Source organism: Schistocerca cancellata, chromosome 1, assembly GCF_023864275.1.
Source record: "Schistocerca cancellata isolate TAMUIC-IGC-003103 chromosome 1, iqSchCanc2.1, whole genome shotgun sequence".
In the NCBI taxonomy this organism is placed as follows: domain Eukaryota; kingdom Metazoa; phylum Arthropoda; class Insecta; order Orthoptera; family Acrididae; genus Schistocerca; species Schistocerca cancellata.
In genome coordinates, this window is record NC_064626.1 from 622,120,298 (window position 1) to 622,143,847 (window position 23,550).

The window sequence follows — 23,550 nt, forward strand, 5'->3', positions numbered from 1 at the left end:
TGTGTCTGTGATACAATATCCACAGTCAACGTCTATCTTCAGGAGTTCTGGGAACCGGGGTGATGCAAAACTTTTTTGGATGTGTGTATATAAATGATTGATGTAGCACATCTCAAGAACCGTGGGAGATGCAAGCAAATGGTTTGCCTTTATGAATTACCATGTTCCAATTGCCTAAGAAATAGTGATGGATACCAAGGTATCTACCGAATTTATATTTATTTATAAGTGTAGTTTTCCTTCCAGGACGTATGCTTTTTGCGTTAATATTTCCTTCAATATATAAGATTTCAAGGTGAAACTTTTTTCGGGGTGGACGGATGGTTATCTTCGAATTAGGTGTACTGTCTTGGGGAGTAAAAAATTCTGTTGAGAAATATATTACAAGACAATTTATAATTATGTATTTTGGACTGCGTAATAGTATTAACTGTGGTAACACGTAGAATCTCGACTTCTTGAAGCCAAAGTTAAGTGTACGTATTTCCTGGGTGCTTTGTTCACGACTACCGTGTTATGTGGTGATGTATGTACAGGTTGCAATCCGGTACAAGTAAAGCGTGACAAACACTACCTGTGTGCAGCAGTGCGTAGGAGACATGAGAAGCCGCCCGATTAATTTCTGCGTATTTATTATCAAATTTGTGCCCAACACGTTGACCTTCAACAAAATTTTTCTCTGAAAAGGGATTCAATTAAGAAATTGATAATGTCGTAAGAAAGAATTATTTTTCCAAGCATGTAGTCATCACTGGGCTAACTGGTTAGCATAAGACATTAAGATTCACATTATCAAGACCCTACAGTAATGTGCTCATTTGATTTGCTGTTATGCTAGTTCCTAAACATGTTTCGTGTAATTGGCCCAAAGTGTTTTCAGACAATCAATCGTCCGTCGACATGAGGTTATCCGCTAACCTAAACTGCGAGTGAAGTGACGTAATGGTTAAGGCACTGCATTTACATTTATGAGATCGGTATTTGAATTCCAATCCTGCCATCCATTTTTTTTCTTTTCTGTAATTTTCCTAAATCGCTAACTACAAATGATGGAATGGTTCCCTTGAAAAGAATGCATTCAATTTTCTTCTCCATTCGAGCTCATACTCCGTCTCTACTGACCTCATTGTCGACCGGCCTTTAAACCACTTCTTGCTAAATGTGACCTCCTGTGCCTCGTAAAGTAGCTCCAAAAACTTACCTCATTAAAAGAGTTGAATCCGCAATAGAGCAGAACGTTTAGCCACAGGCACTTGCGAAACACGTGGAGGCCAATTTCTCCGAACGATCTGTGTAGTGGGAGTAGACCGCAGACTGAGGATCAGTGTTGGTTAGACCTACCCAATGTCGGTCTAGCCAGTATCGATCCTCGGTCTACAGTCTACTCCAGATTCTTAGTCTCTGCAGATCTGAACACAGGCGATGTGGTTTCAACATGGACAGGGGTCGGGCGAGGGGTGGACTGTCCTGGGTATTGCGGATGGCCTGAAATATCCAGCTGCCATCAGATTGCACTCTTAGTAGCTTAAATCAGTCTCGAAGAGACGCAAGGGAGCTGTCCGTTCCTCTCAAACCAAAGGAGTGACATAAGACACACAGTTCATGCGAGACATACGTAGGAGCCAAACAGGGAGGTCCCAGTTGTGTACTGCCGTTCATTAGGACGTCGCCGTCCTTATTCACGGCTAACTTCCCTCATGTTGAGGGCCTCTTGTCCACCCAATATGATTTAGCTACTGGTGTCTCTGGGTCCCCAGTAGCTGGTTGATAACTAACGGGCATATCAAGGGTCAGTCATATAATTCATACCAATCACATTTAAACTTTGTAACAGAGGATTTTTTTTGTCATCAGTCTTGTGACTGGTTTGATGCAGCCCGCCACGAAACCATCTCCTGTGCCAACTTCTTCACCTCAGAGTAGCACTTGCAACCCTTGTCCTCAATTACTGTCTTAATTACAGCAACTACAGTAGTATAAAGGCATGAATATTTATCAGAAAATTAACACTGTGTACTGTGTATATGCAGTAGCATCAGATCCAATATACTGACAAACGCTGTCAAATGGTATCACATTTGATGTCAGTAGTACAATATATAGCAAGACATCAACGATTCAAGTGGTAGAGGATGGAGCTCGATATAAGGGAAATCGGCTCTGTGCGGTGTTAGTGTGTGCGTATGTGCCTTTCCTGCAGATAGGAAAGAGACACCATTAAGTGACAGTGCGTATTGTGTACAAAAACCACGTTTGTCACACTACTACTTGGAAAACAGTTATCGTGTGGTGAAAAAGGAAAAATCGGTCTAGAGAAGGAGACAGCGCTCTGCAGTCGTCAAATAATCAAGAAGTTGAAGCGTTCAGGTACAGCGATTTGTAATTTCGCTACATTGTACCCATGATATGGATAGAACGGAAATAATGCGCAAAGTAGAAAATTTTCAGAGACACCGAAACAGTTATTTTCGCGCAAATTGTTGCTGATTTACAGTTGCCAGTAATTGCCAGATGTGGACACAAATTTTGTCAAATGACAAACATCTTGCATTCAAGAAACGACTGCAGACACCTGCTCTGACTCGCAAACGTAAACAAGTTAGAGTGGAGTTTGCTGAAAAACATATGTCATGGACTTGAGAATGGGAAAAAGTGATCTTCAGTGATGAGAAGAAATTTTAGATGGTCCAGATGCAGTTCAGTATGACTGGCACAATCTGAGAATAGAGCAGCAGGGAAGAATGAGCAGAAATTCTGTTGGTGGAAGTGTTATGATTTGGGCAGCCTTCTGCAGTAGAGGCAAATCACGTATAGCTTTGGTCTAACGTAAGCCCCCCCTCCGCCCCCCGCCCCATGGTCATTATGACTGGTCCTTACCACATGGCACGCATGGAGATATCTGACAGAACTAAAGTGCCTATGAACCCAGGACCTGCAAGATAAGGAGGTCCCAGATGATGTCACAATTAGAAAGTAGAAAACAGCCGTCGTACGTGCCCCAAAGTGTTTCAGTGACGAAGGGATAGCCTTTACTCTAGAATACACAAACCACTGCTAGCTGTACTAAATTTTTTTATTACAGAATCACCATACACATTGGGTTCAAGCGTATAGTTGGTGACATTGGAAAATCCTCTATAAATTGGAAGATACTGACAAAGTAAATTAAATTAATCGTGAGTAACATGAACATGTAACAACCTTTCAAAAGCGTACCTACATGAGAAAAGATCCCCTAGCGTAACTTACAATACAGTGGTCGCAAAACAATTCACCTTCCAAAATATTACACTCACACCACTTTAGTATTCCCTATTGTCTATGCTATTTTAGCTGGACAATAACGCATATTTGCCAATACATTTCTTGACTTTTAAGCCCCGTGGACACACACACGATACGTGGCTAGCATGGACACGAGGGAATGAGAAGAAAATACGTAACACAACTCCAATCTCCAATAGAACTGAAGTGCACACACAAGCTAATGCCTCCCTTACTGAGCACCTGAGCGAACGCGATATTTACCACGCTTTATCGGCGGCTGCTGTGGTCGGCAGTGGCATATTATGACGGCGGCACGTCGACGCTGTGCGAACCTGTACACCTAGATACAATCCTGACCTTGACTGTATCAACCGAGAGGCGAAAAACTGTGTTTTTTCCCTAGCTAAACTATTGGCAATGTCCACTCGCTCTGGCTTAGCGACGTGTACACCTCTGCCCTGTTTAATTGTTCTGCAGAACATAACTAACTCGGTTAGAAATCCTTAATCTCCACTCTGGAGATGTTACGAGATTTTCGAACCCTGTGAACACAAGTGTTCACTAAGAAGCTCTTCTAGGCCAACATAACAGGAAGTGTTCCACCTATACATGGCCCTGGTCTGAAGAGATCTCTCTCCCTTCTACCCGCAGCCCCAGTCTGTATATCTTTTTTGTTCTCCCTACAGTACCTTGTGTTCATGTCATACCACAAGTCGTAGCGGCCAATGCTGATTGTGGTACGACTTGCGTCGTTTCTTTTGGTCCAACGAAACTTGAGTAGCCTATTGGGGAGGGGGGGGGGGTGGAAAATATTTTCCTTCTGGCCTATGGCATTCATGTTTCGCTCCTATACTCTCAGACTCCACCCACACAAGAACTGTCCACGTTCAACCTTGTGTTCTCCACACCTTCATCACGTGGTATGCGAATATTTGTTGAAAATAGCAGTGCATTCCACTGTGGTTTGTTTTGAAAAGAAGAAACAAAGCGACAATGTTTTTCCCGGTTTTCAAAGACCACCCGTTATTATTCTGAAAGTATTCCTTTCCTGGAAGCTTTTCCAGACATCAGGTGTGGTCTTTCTACATGTGTTCTGTCCAGTCTTCTGTGCCCCACTGTTAACTTTATTTTGTGGGACTCAACATTTTTCTTGAATGTGAATTCCATGTATTGCTCCTCTATGCTAAGATGTTTCTTCCCGTTCCACCCAGACGTGAGTGACAGAATCGCGCTTAATGGCTTATTGTTAGTTAATGGTGTCGGCGTCCCCGCTGCAAGGGTCGGCTTTTTTTTTATGGCTCCTCTTGAAATGCATTCCATGTTCTACTTCTTTTGAAGGCTGGGAACTACCTGCGTCAACTTCAGTTCAAAGTGATTGAGATATTACGTGGCTATTTAAATGAAAAGTGGGGAATGCTTGTTAGTGTCGAGTTCATGTCGGCCATATGTGAATGATTACTCTCCATACTATTCAAATTAGTGTCACTTTACTTGAAGTAGGGCATGTGTGCTATCAAACGTCTTGGCTTGATGAGTAGAATACGTTTCTATATTTAAAATAGTATGTTAAGGGGCAAAATTATGACGCTACCTTACAAGGTACTGAGACAGAATGGATCAGAATGCATGAGGACCTAGGGGACGAAATTCTAATTTTTCAATAAGACAAGGCATCTGTGCACGCTCATGATACAACAAAGTGTTCTGAAGATGAAGATATTGGTGTCTTGTCCTAGCCTGCACATAGCCTGGATTTGAACCCCATGGAAAACCTTTGGGGGATGCTTCCAAGACGTGTTTATCGCAATGGCAGGCAATTTCAGACCATATATGAGCTGAAAAGAACGTTATGAGAAGGGTGGACAACAATTTCACTACAATAACTGCAAATCCTAACAAAATCAACGCCGAAGAGAATTTTTGAGGTAATTATGAAGAACGGAGGTTGGAAAAAGTCCTAACAGTGCAGACACAACAGGACAATGAGTGTCTTTGTACCAGTTTCCATCCAGGAAATGCAAACGCCTTACTTTGTTACTTGTGTTATGAAGAAAACTTTGTAGTTCCATCATGACTGTTTATGTCTTATATGTATCTACTACTTTTATAATAAATTCGATGCATGTATGCTTGAGACGTTGCTTATTACTTTCATAGGAACCCTGCTTTTATGCTGATTTCGGCTACTCTGTCTCTCGTTACGAGAGAGACAAAATTGTAAAAACAATTCTACTTGGAAATTTCGCCTCACAAGACCAATATTCTGTAACGTCTTCTTCACTGCCGGTGTCCTGAGTTTAACCAAGTGCTGTAGAACAGTAGGCGGCTTTTTAACTAGACTACGCACATGAGAAGATAAATATTGTCCATGATAGTCCAATAGGCAGCTAAACCAGAACAATTTTCTAAATCATTTTAACATAATGGTTCATCAGTTCCGTTGTCTTTCCTCTTGGCGAATACGCTCGAATCTACCGAAGCTCAACGGCGAAATTTATCCTACCACTCACTGCGATGAAATAAATTCTGCAGCAAAATGTGGCGCAACATTCGGTACTTCAACGGACTGTCGCATTCTTAGTATACGGGTCGGACTCTCTCTGGAAATGGTTGTTGCAGCAGATATCATCTGCAAGCAGAACTCCAATGGAAATGTTGCCTTGCTCATGTTGTGTACGCGACAGAGAAGTCTTACAGCAATTAGAGGCGGAAATGTGCGAGGATCAACATATTCAGTGGCATTTTTGGTTTTCGCAGGACCAGCATTGTTTGCAGCTGAAATAGTTTGAACTGTCAAGAACTTGTTCCCTCGTGTTCGGGACTAAGGACCGCCTCTCTCTGCAGGTTCACGCTTAACGGAAGGGGTACGATGCCGCATCGGTTGAGAAGCATCAGCTGTCATATAACTAACGACAAAAAAACACCCTTTTTTGTACCCCACCTGGTCTGCTTCTGTGAACTGCTTCTGTAATGCAGGCCGAGAGTTAAGGAAGCGAGTAGGAGCAGGAGAGGTGAAGCACTTCGGTACTGCATGTAACTCTAATACCTTTTACAAGAGTCAAAAAAAGCACTCCGTCTTCAGGCCACGAGTGGCCTACCGGGACCATCCGACCGCCGTGTCATCCTCAGTGGAGGGTGCGGATAGGAGGGGTGTGGGGTCAGCACACTGTTCTCCCGGTCGTAAGATGGTATTCTTGACCGAAGCCGCTACTGTTCGGTCGAGTAGCTACCTCCCTCGATTGGCATCACGAGGCTGAGTGCATCCCGAAAAATGGCGACAGCGCATGGCGGCAAAAAGGTTACCCATCCCAGCGCCGGCCACGCCCAACAGCGCTTAACTTCGGTGATCCCACGGGAACCGGTGTATCCACTGCGGCAAGAGTAAAAAAACACAAGTAAATAACAAATGCATACATAACTTTGCCTAGGATGAGCACGTAGTTGTGAAGATGTAGTCCATGTATAATCAAAGTTTCAATAGCAAGCTAGCCCACTCGGTTGTCGAAGCGATGTTTCCAGGCCATCTGCTCTTGATTAAATGGGCCGAAATCAAGAGGGCACTCGCTGAGCTCCACAGCGTCGGCCAGAAGGCGCTGTGGTCGGTGTAGTTAGTCTTCTCTCGTAGTGCCAACTTACGAGAGTGTGCACCTACGTAGTGGCATCGTAACTATCGACGCCACACCCTTGTCACACATAATCTCTGTTATGAACGATCATTAATAACATACGACGAAGATCACCCAGTATCACTGCAATACTACACTACTGGCCATTAAAAGTGTTACACCACGAAGATGACGTGCTACAGACGCTAACTTTAACCGACAGGAAGAAGATGCTGTGATATGCAAATGATTAGCTTTTCAGAGCATTCACACAAGGTTGGCGCCGGTGGCGACACCTACAACGTGCTGACACGAGGAAAGTTTCCAACCGATTTCTCATACACAAACAGCAGTTGACCGGCGTTGCCTGGTGAAACGTTGTTGTGATGCCTCGTGTAAGGAGAAGAAATGCGTACCATCTAGTTTCCGACTTTGATAAAGGTCGGATTGTAGCCTATTGCGATTGCGGTTTATCGTATCACGACACTGCTGCTCGCGTTGGTCGAGATCCAATGACTGTTAGCAGAATATGGAATCGGTGGGTTCCGGAGGGTAATACGGAACGCCGTGCTGGATCCCAACGGCCTCGTATCACTAGCAGTCGAGATGACAGGCATCTTATCCCCCTGGCTGTAACGGATCGTGCAGCCACGTCTCTATCCCTGAGTCAACAGATGGGGACGTTTGCAAGACAACAACCATCTGCACGAATAGTTCGACGACGTTTGCAGCAGCATGGACTATCAGCTCGGAGACCATGGCTGCGGTTACCCTTGACGCTGCATCACAGGCAGGAGCGGCTGTGATGGTGTACGCAACGACGTACGTGGGTGCACGAACGGCAAAACGTCATTTTTTCGGATGAATCCAGGTTCTGTTTACAGCATCATGATGGTCGCATCCGTGTTTGGCGACATCGCGGTGAACCCACATTGGAAGCGTGTATTCGTCATCGCCATCCTGCCGTATCACCCGGCGTGATGGTATGGGGTGCCATTGGTTACACGTCTCGGTCACCTCTTGTTGGTATTGACGGCACGTTGAACAGTGGACGTTACATTTCAGATGTGTCACGACCCGTGGATCTACCCTTCATTCGATCCCTGCGAAACCCTACATTTCAGCAGGATAATGCACGACCGCATGTTGCAGGTCCTGTACGGGTCTTTCTGGATACAGAAAATTTTCGACTGCTGCCCTGGCCAGCACATTCTCCAGATCTCTCACCAATTGAAAACGTCTGGTCAATGGTGGCCGAGCAACTGGCTCGTCACAATACGCCAGTCACTACTCTTGATGAACTGTGGTATCGTGTTGAAGCTGCATGGGTAGCTGTACCTGTACATGCCATCCAAGCTCTGTATGACTCAATGCCCAGGCGTATCAAGGCCGTTATTACGGCCAGAGGTGGTTGTTCTGGGTACTGATTTCTTAGGATCTATGCAGCCAAACTGCGTGAAAATGTAATCACATGTCAGTTCTAGTATAATATATTTTTCCAATGAATACCTGTTTATCATCTGCATTTCTTCTTGGTGTAGCGATTTTAATGGCCAGTAGTGCATAAACTTACAGGGGACCATATTGTTGGTACCGAAAGGAAAAAAAATTAGCTTTTAAACAATTCAGCTTGAAATTTCACATCGTACGTCTCAGTTAAATTTTGGGACTCTGTGTTCGAAAAATCTTTAGCTGTTAGAGAAACCATGAGAAAGACGCTGGGATTAATGTTTGATTGTAAGGTGCATGAAACTGAAATCTGTAATTATGTTCAGTGAATTTTCTCAGGAGCAGGTGGTTTGGGCTGCGGCGTGCTTCAGAAAGAGGAATGTTTTTAGAGAGATGCAATTTCTGCACTACTCCAGCAAGTTCGTCGCATTTCTGTAATGGATTTTGCGTCATTGAAGATCGAAGCTGTAAACCTCTGTTTAACTGTGTGCCACTGACCTTCTCTGCGTGAAGATACGAGGACGCTGACTGGCCGTTGACTTGCCGCAGGACGTGTTCACGACGATAGTGGACCTGCCGTGGCGCTGGCTGCTGCTGCTGCTGTCACTGAGCTTCTTCCTCACGTGGCTGGGCTTCGCGCTCCTCTGGTGGCTCATCGCGTTTGCCCACGGAGACCTCGAACCGCAGAACCTGCCTCCCTTTCAAGAAGACACGGGATGGGTAAGTTTTTCTTTTCCACCTCTTATTTTCAGTTGGCTTTGAGGATAAACTGTCCACTTCGAAGCGAGTCAGCAAGGTATCGGTTGTACAATGACGGACAAAAACCGCAACGCCAAGAAGGAGTTGTACGAGATAAAAAATTTAGTTTCTACAGGAAATCATATAATTTTCTTGGCAAATGCCTTTCCGAGACTGATGTCTGAAATACTCCTCTCTGATACAGACAAGATGGAGATTGAGTCAATAATTAAATCACTGAAGACTAAGGACTCTCATGGTTATGATGGAGTGTCTAGCAAAATATTAAAGTACTGTGCTGTACATGTTATCCCTGTATTTAGCCATATTTGTAATTTTTCCTTTAGGAATGGTCAGTTTCCTGAGCTATTAAAGTACTCAGTAGTAAAGCCGTTTTATAAAAAGGTAGAAGGGGATAATGTAGATAATTTTATACCTATTTCTATGCCATCAGTGTTTGCAAAAGTTATTGAAAAGGCTGTGTATGTAAGGATAATTGATCATTTCATATCACACGATTTGCTATTAAATGTACAGTTCGGCTTTAGAAGTCTTTTAACAACTGAAAATGCTATATTCTCTTTTCTCTGTGAGGTACTGGATGGCCTAAACAAAAGGTTTCAAACGCTTGGCATATTTTTTGATTTAACTAAGGCATTTGATTGTGTTGATCACAAAATATTGCTGCAGAAGTTGGACCATTACGGAATATGGGGAGTAGCTCACAATTGGTTCACCTCTTACTTTAACGACAGGCAGCAAAATTTCAGTGTTGATAACGGCTTTGATGTGGGGTCTGAGTGGAGTACTGTCAAGTGGGGGGTGCCCCAGGGATCAGTGCTGGGGCCACTCCTTCCCCTTATTTATATAAATGATATGCCCTCTAGTATTACAGGGAACTCTAAAATATTTCTGTTTGCTGATGACATTAGCTTGGTAGTAAAGAATGTTGTGTGCAACATTGGCTCGGTTTCAAATAGTGGAGTACATGAACTAAGTTCATGGCTTGTAGAAAATAAACTAACGCTAAATCACAGTAAGACTCAGTTTTTACAGTTTCTAACACACAATTCAACAAAACCTGACGTTTTAATTTCACAGAACCGACAAGGTATTAGTGAAACTGAGCAGTTCAAATTTCTAGGTGTTCAGATAGATAGTAAGCTCTCGTGGAAAGCCCACGTTCAGGATATTGTTCAAAGACTTCATACTGCCATTTTTATTGTTCCTACGGTATCTGAGGTGAGTGATCCTGCGACAAGAGAATTAGTCTACTTTGCTTATTTTCATTCCCTTATGTCGTATGGTATTATATTTTGGGGCAACTCTTCCAATTCTAAAAGGATATTTTTGCTTACAAACAGGCAGTTCGGGCAATAAATGGTGTAAGTTCACGAACCTCTTCTCGACATCTGTTCACGAGTCTGGGTATTTTGACATTAGCTTCTCAATGTATATATTCCTTACTGTCATTTCTTGTTAACAATATTAGCTTATTCCCAAGAATAAGCAGCTTTCACTCGGTTAATACTCGGCAGAAATCAAACCTGCATTTGGATCGGACTTCCTTAACTCTTTTGCAAAAAGGTGTGAAGTATACTGCTGCATCCATTTTCAATAAGCTACCACTCGACTTCAAAAATCTTAGCAGTAATTCACGCGCTTTCAAATCGAAAGTGAAGGGTTTGCTCATGGGCCACTCCTTCTATTCAGGTGAGGATTTCCTTGAAAAATTAAGCTGATGCTTATTGTATTGTTGATTGCGTATACTTAAACTTATGGACTAACTTTTTTTCGGATAATAATCATTTATTTTTGTCTGTTATTACTTTTATGTTGCAATTTCATGTACTGACACGTTCCATGACCGTGGAGATTTGCTTCTCAATTTGGTCCTACGGAACTTGACGTGTAAATAAAAATCAATAAAATAAAAACGAAAGTTTGTAGGCGTATTTCTACATCTGAAAGAGGGTGTCTATTCAAATTTAGGGCCAGTCGCTTAAGTGTGTCGCTAGTACCGCCACTAAGAGGATGCAGATCACGTTTGCTTTCAATACTTGCTGTAACGATCGTGAGCGTTAGTTACATTTGACACTGAGCGTGGTGATTTAATGTTAGTCTTGAATCGCTTTAAGACGACATTACCACCATTTCAGTGAGTTTGAATGAGGTCGTGTTAAAGAGCTATGAAAAACTGGATGTCGTTTTTGCGATATTGCAGCAAGACTTGGGAGGAATGTAGCAACTGTACACGATTGCTGGCACGGTGATCACGAGAAGGTACGGTAGCAAGATGACCGGGCTCCAGAAGGCTACGTGGCACTGCCGAGAGGGAAGACCATCGTGTTCGGCGTATAGCTCTGGCACATCGTGCTGCTTCTGCAGCAGCAATTTCTCCACCAGTTGGCACCACAGTGACACAACGAACTCTTACAAATCGGCTACGTCAAGGACAACTTTCGACACCGTTCCTCACAAGTGTCTTCTAACCAAACTGATGCCTACGAAATATTGCCTCAGTTGTGCGACTGGATTCGTGATTTCCTGACAGAAAGGCCACAGTTCGTAGCAATAAATGGAAAGTCATCGAGTAAAACAGAAGTAATATACGGCGTTCCGCAAGGAAGTGTTATAGGCCTTCTGTTGTTCCTGATCTATGTTAACGGCATAGGAGACAGACAATATGAGTAGCCGTCTTAGATTGTCTGCAGATGATGCTATCATTTACCGTCTTGTAAAGTCATCATATAATCAAAACGACTTGCAAAATGATTTAGGTAAGATATCTGTATGGTGCAATAAGTGGCAATTGACCGTGAATGAGGAAAAGTGTGAAGTTATTCACATGAGTACTAAAAGAAATCAGCTAAATTTCGATTACGCGATATGTCACACAAATCTGAAGGCTGTAAATTCAACTAAATACTTAGGGATTACAATTACAAATAACCTAAATTGGAACGATCACATAGATAATATTGTGGGTAGAGCAAACGAAAGACTGCGATTCACTGGAGAACACTTAGAAGGTGCAACAGGTCTACTAAATAGACTGCTTACACCACGCTTGTCCGCCCTATTCTGGAGTATTGCTGTGCGGTGTGGGATCCGCATCAGGTGGAACTGACGGATGACATTGAAAAAGTACAAAGAAGGGCAGCTCGTTTTGTATTATCGTGAAATAGGGGAGATAGTGTCACAGACATGATACGTGAATTGGAGTGGCAATCATTAAAACAAAGGCGTTTTTCGTTGAGACGGGGTCTTCTCATGAAATTTCAATCACCAGTTTTCTCCTCCGATTGCGAAAACGTTCTGTTGGCACCCACCTACATAGAGAGAAATGATCATCACGATAAAATAAGAGAAATCAGGGCTCGCACAGAAAAATTTAAGTGTTCGTTTTTCCCTCGTACCGTTCGAGAGTGGAACGGTAGAGAGACATCTTGAAGGTGGTTCATTGAACCCTCTGCCAGGCACTTTAATGTGAATAGCAGAGTAATCACGTAGACGTAGACGTGAACTCCGAACCAGACGCCCTGCAGCGTGCATTCCACTGACCACAAACCACCGCTGTTTGCTGTTTCAGTGGCGTCAAACGATACATCGTTGGAAGGCAGAATGGAAGTCAGTTGAGTTTTCTGCCTCGGTGCCAGTGATGGTGATGTGTTGGTTAGAAGGAGGCTGGTTGAGGGCATACAAATAACCTGTCTGCGTGCTAGACACAGTGGACCCACACCTGGTCTGGTGGGCCATTTCGTATGACAGCAAGATCACTCTCGTGGTTATCTCACGCACCATGACTGCATATTTGAATATCAATCTGGTGATTCGAAATGTCGTGCTGACATTCATGAACAGCTGTTTTCCAACAGGATAACGCTCGCCCACATACCGTTGTTGTAATCCAACATGCTCCATAGAATGTCTGTATGTTGCTTTGGCCTGCTCGATCATCACATCTGTCTCTAATCGAGCACATATGGGACATCATTGGATGACAACTACGACGTCATCCACGAACAGCATTAACCGTCCCTGTACCGACAGATCAAGTGCAGGCCTTTCCATCCCACACAATGACATACGACACCTGTACAGCATACAGCTGCATTCTTAGTATCCCGCTTTGATTCTATCTGGAAAATGGTATTGCAGCAGAAGTCCAATGCAAATCTTGCTTTGCTCACATTGGGTACAGTACGCGATAGAGAAATCTTTTGGCAATTCGAGGCGAAAATTTGCGCGGATCAACACATTCGTTGGCAACACAATCGAAAAGTTCATCAAATATGCTGGTCACTGTTGCTGTTTCACGGGACATATGAAATATTTTATATTATCTATCGCTTATATTATCTATCTATATTACAATTTTGTGTACTTTTTTGTACGTTATCATAAATAATTTTAGTTATACATAACTTGATGTTCTTCTTTCAGTTCAGTAGACTCAGGGTATGTATGTTATTTGAATACTCTGCTCGTAGTGCTTGCTGAGATTTAGGGAAAAATGCAACAGGAAACGTAAATTTTCAGGAACGGCTTCTAAAGTTTCAAAAGACTATAACTCATTTAATATATGCTTAATTTTTTATTTTTAGTCACTCAGAAGCACCCTGCACCTTACTGTATATCATCCTCTTGATCTTTATCAAAGTTTTTTCATCTGTTTTTTCTTTCTGGACTCCTTAGTGGCCAACTGTGGTGCATATTCTGCTTTATCAATGCGAACCTTGTCCATCCGTTCAAGTTCTCTGATGCAGTTTGCTCCAGGATTAATTCCCACACGCTGTAGCACTTTCACCCTCCCAATGTTTCCATCATTAAAAGCAATAACAGCATCCCTGAACCCCACCCCCCCCCCCCACTTTAGTGTCTTCATTCAAACAAAAACATTTTTTAGTAAGCGAGTTCCATATCAGATTATTGAACGACTCATTGGGATTTTAAGTCTGACATTGCAGACACTTCTTCAGTAATTCAGGATTTGCCAGGTCTCTGCAAATAGGTTTTATGATATCTATGACTGCTGCTGGGACGGAATATTTTATGGCTGTATGAACTGTTTGAGTACTGGACATTGTAGTAAATGCACCATGAATCAGGTCCAAGAGGGCAAAGGTGGTATACTGGTTTTTCATCAGTTGACAGTCTGTGGAAGAAGGTAGACCATACTGCCTGCTTCATTTTCAACAAATCCTTAGTATTATTATTAATGGCCATCCCATAATACTTCTGTAGTTCATCAATCATTTTGTCTGTAAGCCTGACTCTTATGGTTTTACCATCAGGAAGTTTCTTGTCTCTCAAACGTTGTTACAGCTTCGTCAGCCAGGTGCTCATCCTCTTCTGGACATGACCAACACTTTCCAGTTTTTTTGATAATCGTCCCACCATAAGGCTGAGCGGCTACTACACTGTTATATGCTTTTGAGTTTTCATCATCTAAGAACTTAGTGTAACACACTCCCTTTTCGTTCATAGATTGACCAAAAATTTCAATCGTTGCAGAGGCCTCAATAATTCCTTTATAATTTTTATCACAGATATGCCCTTCTTGATATCTGATTTACACTTACAACGATGTTTGGTTAAAATCTGGAAATCCATTACCTTTCCAGTATCCACACTAGTTACTGCAGCAACAGAATTCTCCTAACTGTAGCCGCACTTCTGCCAAATGCCATCAAAAGCTACTGGTATGTCAGTCATATCATCATTCTCCTAACTGTAGCCGCACTTCTGCCAAATGCCATCAAAAGCTACTGGTATGTCAGTCATATCATCATTTATTTCAACAGCTTCGTTTGCAGCACGCTTCATTGACTCACATGCAACAGATTCCACAGCAGCTCAAATAAATCCGGCATACTTGTCGATTTGACAAGTTGGGTGTGGCATATTCATCATGGCACACATTGTTTCTGCTGCAGTGTGTCCTTTGCTAATAGCTCTCAATCGATAAAACCACCTGACATTTACTTCAAAATAATTATCCTTACACTTATCAGAATTCCAAAACGAATGAGTATATTCGTAACTGGCGCAGTTAATGATAAGTTTTCTGGCTAGTCCATGTCTTCATGTAAACTAACTGGCCCTCCACATATTTTTCAACACACACACATTCACCTAACACCCTTGTCAGGATGTGTAAATCTATCAGAATATAACCCATCCTATTATTTACATCACTTTCATTTTGAGAAAACTGTGTACCACTAGATACTGACGAGTTTGCCTGAATTTCATTGTCTGTAACTTCACACACCACATGTTGAACACAATATTTCCCTTTATTCGAAAATCTATTACCATGAAACCCACGCTTCTTAAAAACACTTCGTTTTGGAGTCATACTTTACTTTTTGAGAGATTTACCAATAAGTGATATGTATATCATTTTATTCGGAAAATTGCAAATTTTATAATGAGATAAAAATCCGAAAATGTAAAAAAAAATCCATTCCAACTCCACTTAATGTAGTAGATGAATTTTGTCATGTGGGAAGCAAATAATTGATGATGGTCGAAGTAGGGAGGATATTAATGTAGTCTAGCAGTGGCAAGAAAAGCGTTTCTGAAGAAAAATTTGCTAACACTGAGTATAGATTTAAGTGTTGGGAAGCCCTTTCTGAAAGTATTTGTACCGGGTGTAGTCATGAATGAAAGTGAAACATGGACGATAAACATTTTAGACAAGAAAAAAGAAGCTTGTTCCATCCCAACTCCCCTTAAAGTAGTAGATGAATTTTGTTATGTGGGAAGCAAAATAACTGATGACGGTCGAAGTAGGGAGGATATAAAATGTAGTCTAGCAGTGGCAAGAAAGGCGTTTCTGAAGAAAAATTTGCTAACATTGAGTATAGATTTAAGTGTCAGGAAGTACTTTCTGAAAGTATTTGTATGGGGTGCAGCCATGACTGAAAGTGAAACATGGACGATAAACGGTTTAGACAAGAAGAAAGAATCTATCTAAATGTGGTGCTACAGAAGAACGCTGAAAATTAGATGGGCAGATCATGTAGCTAATGAGGAGTTACTGAACACTATTGGGGGGAAGAGAAATTTGTGGTACAACCTGAATAGAAGAAGAAATCGGTTCGTAGCACACATTCTGAGGCATCAACGGACCACCAATTTAGTACTGGAGGGAAGCACGGTGGGTAAAAATTGTAGAAGGAGACCAAAAGATGAATACACTAATCACATTCAGAAGGATGCAGGTTGCAGTAGTTTCTCGGAGATGAAGAGGCTTGCAGAGAATAGAGTAGCTTGGAGAGCTGCATCTAACCAGTCTTTGGAATGAAGACAACGGTAACAAAAACAACAACTGTCGGGAGCGACCTAAAGGAAATGAACAGAAAAAAATAGTTACAGGAGAAGCAAAGCCCAGAATAAGATTATCGGGAGAACCTTAGCGAAATATGATTCATCGACAAAAGCATTTTTTTTTTTTTACCGAACATTCGCTCAACCAGCTATTGTGTATTAATCCTCAGCCTGCGACTCAGACGAGGCAGGAGTAATCCGAGGTTGTGCTGAAAACTAATGCCTACGAATTTTTTATGAGATAATTCTTAAAGATTTTTAAGTAAAACAAACGTTATTAACATTTTACATTTTTCATGTCTACATGTTTGCAGCCCCTGCCGATAGAGGTTTCCGAATTGTGGTGGGTAACATGGCGATGTGTAACGCGACTATGTCGGTGAGAGAGGAACAGCGCGTTGTAATGAGTTTCGAACTGAAGTATTCGTCCACACATGGACCTCCCTGTCCTTGAGCTTGACAATGTCAGACCAGACACGAGCGCTGCGAAGTCTGCAACAACACAGCGCCTTATGTTCACTGTCATTATAGTCCTTCATACAGTCCCAGCTTGGCGCCATCCGATTTACATCTCTTTCCGAAACTTAAAGAACACCTTTGAGAACATTGTTTGATAGTGACCAAGCAGTGCAAATAGAGGTGAGGTTGTGGCTCCGGCAACGAAGTCAAACGTTCTACGGTGAAGGTTCCGACAAACTGGTTCTCGTTGGGCGAATGTGTTCGTTACCATGTGACTATGTTGAGAAATCATTATGAAGACATGAAGAATAAAGATGAATGTCAATTAAGATTGATTGCCCAAAAAGCTTTAAGAGTTTTCACATAAAAAATGGTAGACATTACTTTCCAGCATGTTCTCGTAGAAGAGAGAGAGAGAGAGAAGATCAAAAGAAGAGAGGCACTTTTCCTTACGGGTTCGTTCAGTAAGTACAAGAGTGTTACGAGGATTCTCGTCGACGTCTAGTTTGAAGCATTACAGGAGAGACCTCGCGCATAACGGAGACATTTGCTGTTAAAATTCCGAGAGCAGATTTCCCAAGAAGAGTCGGACATGGTATTACTTTCTTCCAAAAACATCTCGCGAAATGACACTTACGGGAATGTCAAGGAAACTAGTACTCATCCCACCGCATCATTCGCGAATGGAGTAGGGAAGGGGGGGAGGGGAGGGGGTGGGGAGGAACTATAGAGGTATCGGTGTTCATCCAGCTCCCAAATAATGTGAGACTGGAATTAAACAACGGTATTCGTTTCCTGATCCAAATGTTCATCCTGAATAGAGTTTCGCACAATTTTCCTATGCAATTACACATTCAGCAATACTATATGCAGATACACCTCCCGCCCCCACCTTGTCCAACTGACAAGGTGTTCCTCCAATGCCCCCGACGTGGGCAAAACATTATACTGTAGCCTTTATTGTTTTCTCTTAAGATATAAGTAATCTAGCTCCCCACCTCTGTCGCCATTCATGTTAATGAGTTATTAAAACCTAAGAAAAACAAATTCATCAATATCTGTGCACTCGAAATACTCATTACTGTTTCTTTTCGTCCTTCCAAGATTGACATGGTTTTTATCGTTGTGGTCTGAAATACTGATGTGCAACGAAAGCCTACGATAACCGTGCATTGCAGGTGCCGTGCGTGACGCAGATCTACAACTTCACGTCGTGCTTCATGTTCAGCATGGAGAACCAGCACACGACGGGCTTCGGGGCGCGCATGCCCACGGAGGAGTGCCCCGAGGCGATCTTCCTCATGTGCGCGCAGGGCATCGTCGGCGTGACCATCCAGACGGCCGTGCTGGGCATGATGTTCGCCAAGGTAGTGCGCCCCAAGCAGCGCACGCGCACCATCGCCTTCAGCAGGCACGCCGTCGTCTGCCGCCGGGACGGCGTCCTCTGCCTCATGTTCCGCGTCGCGGACATGCGCACCAGGTACCCCGAGCCAGAGTTGCAATCTCCCCACATATCCCATTAATTTTCTTTCTTCTTCTTTTCACTAGCGTTTATCCCGTCTATTACGGGATCCACTTTCTCAGGATTTGACAAATATTACTTTATTGTTTAACTTTGCGGCCGGGTACCCTTCCTGAAGCCACAGTCATCAAGGTAACGAAAGGGAAGAAATTCGTTTGCGCCATCTGCCCGTGATTCGTGTGAATTTTATTCAGTGTTTTAACTGTTTTGTGACATATTCTCCGAGGCGGAATTTGGGGCCAGCCTTTTGTCTTGTGTCTTTTGTCTTGTGACAGCCAGAGCGAGAGCACCAGCAGCAGCGAGTACTGTTTGTATAAAGCGTTTATTTTGCATTTTGTTTACGACCTTCCACTAAGGAAGGGATTCTATTTGTGTTTATCTGCTCTGCATAGTAACTAACAGTTCTTGATAAAACTTTACGTAGTTTTCGTGTTAGATTTCTTAGTGTTTTCTTGATCGTTTAGAACAGAAAGCGCCCTAAAACCGTCTTTTGTTTGTTTCGCGGCCGTTAGCCACTAGTCACTTGAATCAGCAGTTGTCTTCTGACAGCCAGAGCGAGAGCACCAGCAGCAGCGAGTACTGTTTGTATAAAGCGTTTTTGTACTTATTTGCTGCGCTTAGCTTTTAAATAGTTTTTCTGGGAAAACCTAGCGTAGTTTTCGCGTCTCGTATTTCAGTGAGTGTTTCTTGATTATCAGAGTAGCTCATCAGAAGATTATCTTGGGAATTTGTCACCGTATAGGGTAGGGTAAACATAGTCATGTGTAGGGACTGTCGTTGTTGTGAGCGGACGCAAGGAGAATTGGCCACTCTTCGGGGGCAGGTGGAGGCTTTGTCTGTTAGGCTCATCGAGCTCGAGGCGCAGGCGTCGGCTCGTAGTGGCGTTGGGGCAACTGTGGTGAGACCTATGCCTACTTCGGTGGCCTTGGAATCACATGGAACCCCTGATGTCGCTGCGTCTTCCGGCAGTGAGCATCTTACCGGTCAGCCATCACTCCAGGGTGAATGGCGGACAGTGGTGGGCTCGCGCGTGCCTGGCCGAAAGGCGAAGGTGGGATCTGGCCGCGTGGCAGCTGCCTTACCCCTTTCCAACAGGTACGGGGTGCTTCCTAGTGGTGATGACATCGTTTCCGAGCCACCACAGGATGCCTCTCCTGTTGGGCCAGTGGCCGATTCTCCGGCAAGGTCCCGACAGTCACAGAGGGCGGGCCTATTAGTTATAGGGAGCTCCAACGTTAGGCGGGTTATGGAGCCCCTCAGGAAAATAGCGGGTAGGTCGGGGAAGAATGCCAGTGTGCACTCGGTGTGCTTGCCGGGGGGTCTCGTCCGTAATGTGGAGGAGGCCCTTCCGGCAGCTATTGAACGCACTGGGTGTGACCGGCTGCAGATAGTAGCACATGTCGGAACGAATGACGCCTGCCGCTTGGGTTCTGAGGCCATCCTTGGTTCCTTCCGGCGGCTGGCTGATTTGGTGAAGACAACCAGCATCGCACGCGGAGTGCAAGCTGAGCTTAATATCTGCAGCATAGTGCCCAGAGTCGATCGCGGTCCTCTGGTTTGGAGCCGTGTGGAGGGTCTAAACCAGAGGCTCAGACGACTCTGCGACTATAATGGTTGCAAATTCATCGACCTCCGTTATTGGGTGGAGAAATGTAGGGCCCCCCTAGACAGGTCAGGCGTGCACTACACACCGGAAGCAGCTACTAGGGTAGCAGAGTACGTGTGGCGTGCACACGGGGGTTTTTTAGGTTAGAGGGACCCCCCCTTGGGCGAAACGATAAAATACCTGACGGCTTACCAGAGAGGACATTATCATCGTTGATAAAGAACGTCCGTCCTCAGAGACCAAAAACAGGAAAAGTTAACGTAATATTGGTAAACTGCAGGAGTATCCAGGGCAAGGTTCCTGAATTAGTATCTCTTATTGAAGGAAATAGTGCGCATATAGTATTAGGAACGGAAAGTTGGTTAAAACCGGAAGTGAACAGTAACGAAATCCTAGACACAGAATGGAATATATACCGCAAGGTGGAGGAGTATTTATAGCAGTAAAGAATTCAATAATATCCAGTGAAGTTATTAGCGAATGCGAATGTGAAATAATCTGGGTTAAGCTAAGTATCAAAGGTGGGTCAGATATGATAGTCGGATGCTTCTATAGACCACCTGCATCAGCAACCGTAGTAGTTGAGCGCCTCAGAGAGAACCTGCAGAACGTCGTGAAGAAGTTTCGTGATCATACTATTGTAATAGGGGGAGACTTCAATCTACCAGGTATAGAATGGGATAGTCGCACAATCAGAACTGGAGCCAGGGACAGAGACTCTTGTGACATTATCCTGACTGCCTTGTCCGAGAATTACTTCGAGCAGATAGTTAGAGAACCAACTCGTGAAGCTAACGTTTTAGACCTCATAGCAACAAATAGACCGGAACTTTTCGACTCCGTGAATGTAGAAGAGGGTATCAGTGATCATAAGTCAGTGGTTGCATCAATGACTACAAGTGTAATAAGAAATGCCAAGAAAGGAAGGAAATTATATTTGCTTAACAAGAGTGATAGGGCACAAATCGCAGAATATCTGAGTGACCACCATCAAACGTTCATTTCTGAGGAAGAGGATGTGGAACAAAAATGGAAAAAATTCAGAAACATCGTCCAGTACGCCTTAGATAAGTTCGTACCGACTAAGGTCCAAAGCGATGGGAAAGATCCACCGTGGTATAACAATCATGTACGAAAGGTACTACGGAAACAAAGAAAGCTTCATCATAGGTTTAAGAGTAGTCGAATCATAGCTGATAAGGAAAAGCTGAACGAAGCGAAAAAGAGCGTAAAGAGAGCAATGAGAGAAGCATTCAACGAATTCGAACATAAAACATTGGCAAACAATCTAAACAAGAACCCTAAAAAGTTTTGGTCATATGTAAAATCGGTAAGCGGATCTAAATCCCCTATTCAGTCACTCGTTGACCACGATGGCACCGAAACAGAGGACGACCGAAGAAAGGCAGAAATACTGAATTCAGTGTTCCGAAACTGTTTCACTGCGGAAAATCGTAACACGGTCCCTGACTTCAGCCGTCGCACGGACGCCAAAATGGAAAATATTGAAATAAACGATATCGGAATTGAAAAACAACTGCTATCACTTAGTAGCGGAAAAGCATCCGGACCAGACGAGATACCCTTAAGATTCTACAGTGATTATGCTAAAGAACTTGCCCCCTTTCTATCAGCAATTTATCGTAGATCGCTGGAAGAACGTAAAGTACCTAGCGACTGGAAGAAAGCGCAGGTCGTTCCCATTTTCAAGAAGGGTCATAAATCAGATGCGAATAATTATAGGCCTATTTCGCTTACGTCAATCTGTTGTAGAATAATGGAACATGTTTTGTGTTCTCGTATTATGACGTTCTTAGATAATACAAATCTCCTTCATCATAACCAACATGGATTCCGCAAACAGAGATCATGTGAAACTCAGCTCGCCCTATTTGCCCAAGAAATTCACAGTGCCGTAGACACTGGCGAGCAGATTGATGCCGTATTCCTGGACTTCAGGAAGGCATTTGATACGGTTCCGCACTTACGTTTAGTGAAAAAAATACGAGCTTACGGAATATCGGACCAGGTTTGTGATTGGATTCAGGATTTCCTAGAAGAAAGAACACAACATGTCATTCTTAACGGTTCAAAATCTGCAGATGTAGAGGTAATTTCGGGAGTACCGCAAGGAAGCGTGATAGGACCTTTATTGTTTACAATATACATAAATGACTTAGTTGACAACATCGGTAGCTCCGTGAGGCTATTTGCAGATGACACGGTTGTCTACAAGAAAGTAGCAACATCAGAAGACTCGTACGTACTCCAGGAAGACCTGCAGAGGATTAATGCATGGTGCGACAGCTGGCAGCTTTCCCTAAACGTAGATAAATGTAATATAATGCGCATACATAGGGGCAGAAATCCATTCCAGTACGATTATGCCATAGGTGGTAAATCATTGGAAGCGGTAACGACCGTAAAATACTTAGGAGTTACTATCCGGAGCGATCTGAAGTGGAATGATCACATAAAACAAATAGTGGGAAAAGCAGGCGCCAGGTTGAGATTCATAGGAAGAATTCTAAGAAAATGTGACTCATCGACGAAAGAAGTAGCTTACAAAACGCTTGTTCGTCCGATTCTTGAGTATTGCTCATCAGTATGGGACCCTTACCAGGTTGGATTAATAGAAGAGATAGACATGATCCAGCGAAAAGCAGCGCGATTCGTCATGGGGACATTTAGTCAGCGCGAGAGCGTTACGGAAATGCTGAACAAGCTCCAGTGGCGGACACTTCAAGAAAGGCGTTACGCAATACGGAGAGGTTTATTATCGAAATTACGAGAGAGCACATTCCGGGAAGAGATGGGCAACATATTACTACCGCCCACATATATCTCGCGTAATGATCACAACGAAAAGATCCGAGAAATTAGAGCAAATACGGAGACTTACAAGCAGTCGTTCTTCCCACGCACAATTCGTGAATGGAACAGGGAAGGGGGGATCAGATAGTGGTACAATAAGTACCCTCCGCCACACACCGTAAGGTGGCTCGCGGAGTATAGATGTAGATGTAGATGTAGAAAATCGCCCAAGGACGACGCGGAGGTTGGTCGGAGTACCAGCCCACGGGTCGATAAACCGCCGGCTGCCTATCTCGGAATCGAGTACGCTACATATTACGTTATACCATTGTCCGCACAGTACAAGCTGACAGTGGACGCATTGCCTGATGGTGGCAATCAGGCTCACACTCGGCGCGTTGGCTGTTGGGGGAAATCGTAAGGGATTCTAGCTTATACGGTCGCTCCAATCCGCCACCATGCCGGGTGTCAGCTTAGAGTACGCGATTAGAAATGTTCTGATTTAGCGTTTATTTTGGTTTATTTATATGGGCCCGGTAACACACCCAAATAGCCGCAGGCATTATCACACCACTTCCGGGATTCGGGGAGAAGCGCCGGCCCCGAATCGGATCAGCCCAGAGCATTAATGACGTGAACCGGTGTGCTGGCCAGCCTGGATGTGGTTTGGGTGGTTTCCTACATCCGAATAGCTGAGTATCGAGCCAGAACAAACGTGCTGCCTCAGTTACATGATCTGCACACACCTACAA

The 23,550-nt window shown here is 43.6% G+C and overlaps 1 protein-coding gene across 2 annotated transcripts in view; it reads left to right on the forward strand.

Moving 5' to 3' along the window:
* Window positions 1–23,550, forward strand: part of LOC126161977 (ATP-sensitive inward rectifier potassium channel 8-like) — a 158,676-nt gene that overhangs the window by 89,740 nt on the left and 45,386 nt on the right. For both annotated transcript variants that reach the window (XM_049918176.1, XM_049918184.1), the window contains exons 3-4: window positions 8,871–9,041; window positions 18,035–18,336. In XM_049918176.1, coding sequence (XP_049774133.1) covers window positions 8,871–9,041; window positions 18,035–18,336 — 473 coding nt within the window. The remainder of the gene's footprint in view (window positions 1–8,870; window positions 9,042–18,034; window positions 18,337–23,550) is intronic.